This window comes from Dipodomys spectabilis, unplaced genomic scaffold (assembly GCF_019054845.1).
Source record: "Dipodomys spectabilis isolate Male_0828 unplaced genomic scaffold, ASM1905484v1 ptg000265l, whole genome shotgun sequence".
NCBI lineage: Eukaryota > Metazoa > Chordata > Mammalia > Rodentia > Heteromyidae > Dipodomys > Dipodomys spectabilis.
In genome coordinates this window covers 463,846-474,129 of record NW_024870942.1, presented here as the reverse complement: position 1 = coordinate 474,129, position 10,284 = coordinate 463,846, and the positions used below count along the sequence as shown (strand labels likewise).

Below are 10,284 nucleotides of genomic sequence, written 5' to 3'. Positions count from 1 at the left end.
ATTGAAACATTTAATATCCAAATCAAGCAAACAGAAATAAGATAAAGGATGGAAAATGTATCGTGCACAAACAGCTAGAAAGATGGAATTGCCATAACATTATTTGATAAAATACATTTTAACCAAATAAGCAGTCCAAAGTTAAGGACTACTTTTAATAATAAAAAGTCAATACATTAGAAACATATAATACTTATAGCTTTCAGAATTGCAGGGGGAAATAGATTTCAACAATAATAGTTGGGAGTTTAATACTTTGCCTTCAGTAAAAGCTAGGACAACTTAGTAGATTAACAGCAACACTATAAAGCAAGTAACTCTGAAACATCTCCACCCAACAGGAGAACACACATCCATTTCAATTGAGCAAGAAGCCCGCTATAGTGTAAGCAGACCATTCAACACAAAAGCATGAATGGGAATTAGATGAATGCAGCATACAGGTGGACACTCTCCTCAGACATTGTTCTATTTCTGCTTCACTGATATTTTAGGCTGCAAGAAATGGAGAATGGCCTTTGCCCCTGGGGCATGTGGTGAATGAAAGGAAAAGTAACCCAAGCAGAAAGTATCCAAAAGACCACTTGGACAAAAGTCACATAGAGGAAAAGATTTATTGACAATAGAGCAGACAAGGCTAAGTTGTCTCGAGGGAAGGGAGAAGAGGGCGTCATCTGGCTCCTTGGAGGACCCTTTATATACAGTTGGGGGCTGGAGGTGTTACCTGTGGTTGAAGGTGGGAGGTGCCTCATCTGCGGAGCTTAGGCCTGTGAAGGCCTAAGCTGACTTAGAGTGAAAATGCCTGAATGTTCTGGAAACACTAAACTAAGCTGCACTGCTGTCAATAACATCTCTATCCCAACTTTTTTTTTCTTCTTTTTATTGCTCTTACATTTTGTCCTTTGGGGATCCAACACACTGCAGTTAATTTATTTTGATACCATCTTGTATCAGCCACTTGGCTCATTCCAAGTAAGTTATTTGTAGTGAATGATGAGGTATAGACTGAGAAGGGAAGAAAAGACCAAACCCATGGAGCAACTGTGGGTGAAACTGCCAATGCAGGAAAGAGACAAGAAACTATTTAAAGGGACTACACCAGGCTGAGGGTTTGTGTAGAGGCTGCAGGTGCCTAGGGAGTACTGTGTCTCTCACAGCACAGAAGTAAGTGGCAGAGTCTGTATTCTGGGCAGAGGAGATGTACAGCAAGCTGCGGCGTTCCCTGGTGTCTATCGTGGCTACGAGTCTCCCATTGTGCTTTGTTCCTGAAGCAAGGTAAAACAGGCCGATGAGGCCTCCTCTTGGATGTTGCTGAAACCACTGCACACTGGTTACTGTATTAGAAAAGTTGCACTGCAGCGTGGAGTTCACTCCCTCCTGGAGAAGCAAGGCTGGAGGACTCTGCTCAACCTGATTTCCTCTTACACCTGAATAAAAGAGAGAAATGATCATTTATGTGATCGTCATTACCACAACTGCAGAGTTCTGAAAGTGCTGCCATAGATTATGAATGAGAAGGACACATCTTCCTGCTTCTCCTCCACATGCTACAGCTGAGAAACCCTCTGTGTACCCTAGATGTGGGACAGCCCAACTCACAGCAAATCTGGACGGACAAAAGTCCCAACAGAGTGCTCAATATCCCTTTCATGTTGCCTGTCTGGTTATGTGAGATAGGTATATATAATTCAACTGGGCCAGGTGTGTCAGGGCTTGACTCTGGCACTGTTCCTTCTACTGCAACCAATCAGCTGAGTTCCTTTACAGCCTCTGTGCAGGAAGCCCCTCCCCCACACCTAGCTGAGTGTCTTCGTGGAGTGGAAGGGGAGAGGGAGAGTGTGATTCTGATGTTTCTTAGAACATTGAAAGTGTTATTAGGAAGAAATAATCTATTGAAAATGTACATATTTCTGACACCTGAGTTTATGATTCTGAATAAACAAATGTTTAGTCAGAACTCCTCCTTTAGCTGCAGAGTAGGAAGGTTAGTTTTAATCTACAGAAAAGCTATTTCCTTTATAGCCAACAGTGCCCTCTTATGACAAAAAGTATACACAGTATAGGCACCATTTCAGTGAACTTTATTTTTTATGTTCTTCCAGGGTTCAATATTATAATTCATAGAGAAATATTTAAGTTTTGTGAAGACAAAAATTATCAGGCAACTTTTAAAAGTTGGACACACCATTAAAAATTGAAAATGGACATAAAATTATGTCTGGTTTGGCTTCAAATTGTGATCTTAAGAACTTGGTTTCCTGAAGAGCTAATATTACAGGTATGAACCACCATTGCCTAGTTATATTTATGGTACTTTAAAATGTAGGCTTATGATCCAAATTAATGCATTAGGCTTAAATCATTCTTGTTGCATGGGTAATTTAGGACATATAAATTATTACCAACTCTAATGAATACATGATGTCATATATTCATGCATCCTATTTGGGAAGTGGTACAATGATTTGAACTCATGACCTAAAGATTGCTAAGTAAGCACTCTATCACTTGACCGACACTTCCAGCTCCTTGTAGTTTATTTTTCAGATAGAGTATGATATATTTGCTATGGACAATCTCACATTGTGATCTCACCCATGCCTATAGCATAATACATGACAGGAGTAAACCACAAAGCTTCCACTTTGCTTGTGTTTTGAGATGAGGTCTCACTAATTCTACCTATGCTACCTCAATTCATGATACTACCAATCTCTGCCTCCCATGTCATTGCACCAGATTCTCAAGCACATTTAAGTCCACCATATGCCCTCTTTTCTTTGGACAGAACCAAGCTTGAAAAGGAAGCAATGACTATTTTTCCAGTTTGTGTTCCTACTTTAACAGTCATAGGATTTAGTAAAAATCACTATGAGAAATCTTGTTCATAAATGATTTCAAAACATGCCTCCTGATCTAAAAATCTTTCATGTGTGTGCCATGTCTAGGGACCACAGAAAAGAGAAAACACTTGTGAATGTATTTGACATGACACAAGTAATTTAAAAGTTCAGAAACCTCCTCTGTTATGTGCTAAGAAAAGCCTTGTGGCTCCCTTAAAACATGCACCCTAACTTTTGAGGATATTACCAAAGTGAGAAGATCAAAATAAATCATTTGCAACCAGAGCACTAGTAAAGACAATAGAAACTCTATTAAACTTTACCAGCAGAGGAAGCCAAGCAAGTTCGACAACACTTGTTATCTCCACACTAAGAAAATGACAGTAGAAAGTTCATGACTTTTAGAGCATGAAATGCTGTCTACAAAAAGTTATCTGTAGGAACGAATCTCTGTTGGCATTTGACTCCGGAATTTGGCTCTGGAGAACCAGTGGACTGCTGGTGGACCCTTGTCTCAAAGACCAGCAGCCAGCTAGCAAAAAGCTTATATATGTCAAAATCACCTAAGGTGTAAGGAATTTATCCTAACAAAATTGTTCTCCATAAGCAAAGAAAACCATATGACCACTTAAATCTAATAAAGGTTTTAAATCTAAGCAAATCTAAGGAAAAATATCAGAGGAAATCAAGAGGCAATTATTTGAGGGAAGTAAGACTTTCCTGGAGCTTAACAACTCAGGACACATTTGTGATCCAAAAATGTCCTCTATTACCTCTAGAGTTTTTCAGAGCTGTGTAGAAAGCCTGCTCCACCCAGCAAGGCACCAACATGGCAGTAAGGACAAGGCATATTACTGAGACCCAGTTTCCTTACTTCACATGGACACACTGGACAGTGATTACGGTTGTCCTGGATGGGACAACAGAGGTGAGGTCACTGATTTTATCATGCTACTCAGCATGGTGTACACTTTACAGCTTACTAATTATTTATGGCTGAATTCTTCATTTACTATTATCAGATTATGATTGGCTTCAGGGTCCTGATATAGTGAAAATGAGCATAAGGATGACAGGGAAGTATTGTGTACTTAACAAATGCCTCCCGGATGGGCAGTATATGGGTCTTGTTTACAAAAGAAACAGTCCCTGCCTTCAGTCACCTGAGTCATAGTGCTGTATGACAGCAAAATAAGGCAACCAGAGAGATCTGTGTGTCCAGACTATTAGAAAAAGAAGAGAAGAATAAACTCTGCTTTAGGTTTCAGTCAGAGAAGGGTCTTCTGGAGGAGATGCTTGAATTGGGTCTTCCGTGCTTATATTTCCCAGTGGAAAGGGTGGACAACAGATTTCTGAAAAAAGTTGAGCCAGAGATGGGTCATTTATTGGAGAAAGTATAATAAATGCATTTAGATAAGTTAATGTGGCTCTAGCCTTGAAGGATTAATATGTATCTTCATAGAAATTTCTCATTCCAAAGTAACAATGTCAACTCTGAGCTACTGATTAAGTAGACAGCTCTTAGATATACCCTTGACATCTACATTAATTGAACCATAGTGGAAGACAATAATTTACTAGATGTTAAAGGATAGTCTCCTGCTAATTATTGGATATGGATGAGAGAAATTAAGTTTGATCACTGAGGTAGTGTTGCCTTTTCATGGTCATAAAGAAAGATTACACGGGATAATTTCCTTCAGCCTCAGCAAAGTTTGTCCTTTACAAGAAAGTGTTTGGTCTTCTTCTGTGGCCAATGATCTCAGATTAAGAGAGACTTCCATTGTTCTATAAGTGGGTCTATAGGAACTATTTGGTAGGCTGTTATTGCTAGGGGAGAGCAAGATTACAAAAATTTAGCATATGCACCACATTTCAGTTGGGTTCCTTTGAGAGTGGCTGTTGGTCCTGAGGCTAAGATACTGCATGTGCTCTTCTCCCTTCCCTATCAACATTAGATCAGCATGAAGTATTTTTATCTTTTTTGAATTATTTTTAATTTATTTATTTTTATTGTATAGGTGATGTATAGAGGGGTTACAGTTATGTAAGTCAGGTAATGAATACATTTCTTTTTTTTTTTTAACAGTGTCACTCTTCCCTCATTTTCTCCTCCTGATCCCCAACCCCACAATTTGTATAGTTCATTTTCAACACAGCATCTAGTGAGTACCACTGCTGCATTAGTTTACCCATTGTCCCAACATTTCTATGTTTCCTCTTACCCTCCTCAAAACAGATAAACTTACATACAAGGTAAAATGTATAGAAATAAAACTAGTGACAAAGGGAGAAAAAAGTAAAGCAATAATTGTATCTATTTCTTGGAGTGCATTTCACTAAACCTCATTTTATATGACTATATGGACATAGCTATATGATCCTCTCCCTTTGGTCTCACTGTGTGAATGTTTAGAGTCCTGTATAATTTATCATATCTAAGTGTAACTTTTTTTTGTCTTTTACCATCATGTTTACTTGTGGACTTATAAGAACATTCTAATTATTACACATAAAGGAAACCATGCAACTTATGTTTCTCTGAGTCTGGCTTATTTCACTTAAGATAATTTTTTCCACATTTTTGCATTACTTTATGAATAGGGAAATGTCATTCTTTCTGATGGAAGCATAGAATACCATTGTGTATGTGTGTGTGTATGTATGTATGTATGTATATATGTATCACCTTTTCTTGTTCAATTCATCTATTGAAGGGCATTTGGGTTGATTCCGTGTCTTGGCTATGGTAACAATGCTGCAATGAACATAGATGTACTGGTAGTTTTAGTGTTTGTGATCTATTGGATAAATTACCAGGACCTGGATTGCTGGGTCCTGGAGGAGCTCTATGATTAGTATTTTGAGGAACCTCCATATTGCTTTCCAGGGTGGTTGAACAAGTTTATATTCCCACCAATAGTATAGTAACATTCCATTTTAGCCACATCCCCACTAACATCTGTTATTGTTAGTTTTCTTCATAATGGTTATTCCACCTGGGGTGAGGTAGAATCTCAATGTTGTTTTGATTTCCATTTCTTTTTTCTTCAGAGATGTTGGACATTTCTTCATGTGTGTATTGGCCATACTTACTTCTGAGAAGTCTGTCTTTAAGTCTGTAGTCCACTTACTGTGGGGTAGTTGTTTCTTAGAGGGTTTCTTTTTTTCAAATTTTTTTATTGTGAAAATACCGTACAGAGGGGTTACAATTACATGGTCAAGATATAATGAATGTGTTTCTTATCAAGCATTGTTGCCTCCTCCTTTCTTTCCCCTTCCAACCCCTTCCCATCTCCCCCGAGGATTTCTTTATGAGAGATTAATATTTTGAGCTCTAAGTGCATTTTACATATGAAGCCCTTTCCTGATACATAGCTGGTAAAGATTGTTTCTCATTCTGTAGGCTTTCTATATTTACCTTGCTAGCTGTGTCTTTTGCAGAATCTCTTTGATTTGCTGAATCCCATTTATCCAGTCCCTCTTTGATCAGTTGTAATTTTGGGTCTTTATTTAGAAAGTTTTGACATACGCCTAGGAGCCCCAGTGCTTTCAATATCCTTTCTTGTAGTATAGAGGCATCTGGTCTCACATTCTTTGCAGGGTGACATGTAAGTCTAGCTCAGTTTTCTAAATGTATATAGCCAATTCTACCAGCACCATTTGTTGAAATGATGGTCTTTCTTCAATCCTGTGTTTTTGACATTCTTATCAAATGATAGGTTGCTATAAGTCTGTCTGTGGGTTCATTTCTGGGTCTTTGATTCTATTCCATTCATCTTCAGGCCTATTCTTGTGCTAGTAACAACAACTTTGTAATGAAGTTTGAACTTGATATTGATATTCTTCCAGCGCTGTTCTTCCTGCAGAGGATTGTTTTTGCTATTTGGGATCTTTTATTATGCCATATGAATTTTTGAATTGTTTTCTCTATATCATTGAAGAATGTTGTTGGGATTTTGATGGGTATAGCTTTGGGCAGTATTGCCATTTTCACGATATTAATCCTTCCAACCCCAGAGCATGGGAAGTTTTTCCATTTCCTTAAGTCTGCTTTTATTTCTTTTTTCAGATTTTAAAGATGTCATAACAGAGGTCCTTCATATCTTTGGTTAAGTTAATGCCTATTGCTTTCATGCTTTGAGTCTTGCTCTTCTCATTGTTGTCATACAGAAAAGCTGTTGTTTTTTGTGGGTTAATTTTATACCCTGCTACTTTGCCAAGGTTTGATATTAGCTCAAGTAACTTGGGAGAGGACTGTATAGGGTTCTTTAAATACAGGATCATGTCATCTGCAAAGAGGGAGAGTTTTACTCCTTTGCTCACTATTTGAATCCCCTTTACCCTATTTGAATCTCATTTATGTTTATCTCTTGCCTTATTGCTCTGGCTAGAAATTCCAGCACTCTGTTGAACAGGAGTAGAGAGAGTGGATATCTTTGTCTCATTCCTGATTTTAGAGGAAATGGTTTTAGCTTTTCATCATTAAGTATAATACTGGCTCTATGCTTGTCATATATGCCCTTTATTATATTTAGGAACACCCCATGGAATCCTAGCTTCTCCAGAGCTTTTATCATAAAGGGTTATTGAATCTTGTCAAGTGCTTCTCTGTATCTATTGAGATGATCATGTGGATATAGTCCTTATTTCTGTTATTGAATTACAATAATTTACTTGCATATATTCAACCAGCTTTGCAACCCTGTAATGATTCCTGTTTGGTATAGTGTATGATTTTTTTGTTAGTTGTTGAATTTGGTTGGCCAGAATTCTATTCAGAGGTTTTTGCATCTATGTTTATCCAGGAAATGGGTCTACAATACTTTCTTTGATGAGTCCCTAATGTAGATATTGGATTAATGTAAAAGAAGTAGATATTAGATAAAGAGGTTTGCAATTACATAGTCAATAATTTTCAGTTAAGATAAAAAACACTTCAATGATGGAAAATGATTTAAAGTAAGCATCCAAATCTATTAAATGAAAATGAATTGTGGGTCTACTTTTCTTTTTTCTTTTTTTAATTGTGAAAATACTGTACAGAGGGGTTACAATTACATGGGTAAGGTAATGAGTACATTTCTTATCAAGCATTGTTGCTTCCTCCTTTGTTTCCCCTAACCATTCTATCCCTCCTCCAGCCCGACCCCCCCTTCCCATGCCAAAATTGTAAAGTTCATTTTTCGACATAACGTCTTGTACAGCTCATTGTTGCAATGGGTCCACCTTCCCCCCTACAAATTATACCTACATTAAATACAGTGAAAACAGGGGTTATACCATGGGGGAGGGACACACAAAGCAACAAAGAAATATCTTACAAATATGTTAGAAACAATAGCAAGCAAGAAAGAAACATTTAAACCCTTCCTTTTATTCTGTGGTTTGGAAATGTAAGGAAAACTTTCTGAGAAAGGATATTCTTATTTTTATATAAACCAATTTACAATAATCAGAATATTCCATTTCCAAGTCAAGCAGACAGAAATTTGATAAGCAACGAAAATGTATACTATATGTAGAGCCAGAGAAATGGAATTGTATTATTATTTGATGAAACAGACTTTAAATGAAAGAAGGGGCCAAAAATAAGAGCAACTATTTTTAATAATAAAATTGTCAATTATTTAGACAAAACCCTTATAAATATATATGCTCCTAACACCAGCCCCCAAAATAGGGAGTAAAAGCTAGTAGAATTGCAGGGAGACACAGCCATTTCAACAATAATAGTTGGGACTTCAGTACTTTGTATTTAATAAAGATAGGACAACTGGACACTTAACAGAAACACTATAAAGAGAGAAGCTCTGACTCACCTCCACTTGACAGTATGATACACATAATCTCATGCAAGCAGGGAGACCTCTCCAGAGTGACCAGTTCATTCAAGACTCAAAACCACGAATGGGAAATAGACAAGTAGAACAACAAATTGAACTTTTCCCCAACAGTTATTCATCATACATGGGCATTCACTGGAAATGTGAGCATGGACTTTGCCCCTGTAGCACATGGTAAGAATGCCTGAATGCATGCCTCACTAAGCTGCATGAATGTTAATAACTTCTTTATCTTCCTTTTCTTTTTATTGCTTTAAATTTTTATCCTTTTGGAATACAATGCACTATAGTTAATTTATTTTGATCTATTTTCTATTTTGATATATTTTCTATTAGTTCCAAAAATTACAAGACACATTTTTGTAAAAAAATAAAAATATTATGAATTGAAAATAGATATTTATGCCTAGCTTAGCTTCAATTGTGATCCTCAGATGTCTGCCTCCTGAGTACCTAAGTGTCAGCCACCAGCACATAGCTATCTTTATGATTCTTTTACATAGGTAAAAGTTCTATGATCCAAATAAATGCATTGGAGTTCACTTGTTCTTTTTTGCACAAGTAATTAAAGACATTCACATTATTATCAACTCTAGGTCATATACTCATGAATTTCTTTTGGGGGTTGGTGCAGGTGTTTGATCTCAGAACCAAGAACTTGTTAGAAAAACACTCTTCAACTTGGAACACACTTTTAACTGTTTTTATTATAAGATATATTTTCCGAAAGAGTATAATGGTCTTGTTCTGTCCAACCTCAAGCATATATATGCTTCCAGCAGAATCAATGACAGATAAAATCACAATACCTCACTATTTCTTGAGATGAGGTCTCACTAATTTTGCCCACATTTGCTTCAATTCCTCCACCTTCTTACGTAGCAGGTGTTAGAGGTCTGAGCACTGCACCAGACTTCCACACTTGTTTAGGTCCTGCATATGTCTCCTTTTTTTCAGAGAGATCACAGGTATAAAGGAACTACACAATTTAACATTCTAAAATGAAGGCTCTAGCTTTTAGCCCATGTTTCTATAGCAAAAATTAGTATGAGAAATGTTCATGATTTCCAAGCATGCCTCTGATCTAAAAATCTTTCATGTTTGCGCCATGTCTAGTGGTCACAGAGGAGAGATCATATTCATGTACGTGCTCCACATGGTATGTGTTAACTTAAAGTTCAGAAATTTCCACATAGTGGCCTGGTATGGGTTTCTCAGTTAAGATCCAATGCATGTACCAAGAAAAGATGCTTGTGGCTCCTTTAGAGCATGCACACTAACTTTGGTGGAAATTAGGAAAGTGAGAAGCTCTAACCAGATCATTTGCCACCAGAACACTAGCAAAGATAGTAGAAAACCTATTAAACCACCAGTGAAGCCAAGCATGTTAGTATACACTTGCTCTCTCCAAACTCAGGAATTTTAGAACAGCCTGGGTTATATGGTGAGACCCTGTCCAAGAAAAAAGCTGACAGAAGACTCAAGCTCTATTGGAATTTGTCTCAGGAAAATATATCTTTGTAGTGTTAAATTAATAAATTTGCATCACTCATCTACATATACATCCCTAAGAGGTCTTATATTTACACTAAGAC

At 37.1% G+C, this 10,284-nt stretch overlaps 1 gene segment (V, D, J or C); it reads right to left on the bottom strand.

The window, feature by feature from the left end:
• Positions 1-622: 622 nt before the first annotated feature.
• On the bottom strand, positions 623-1,672 carry LOC122125400. The segment is given in 2 exon segments: positions 623-1,427; positions 1,600-1,672. Coding segments are annotated over 2 exon segments (399 nt in total).
• Positions 1,673-10,284: the final 8,612 nt, after the last annotated feature.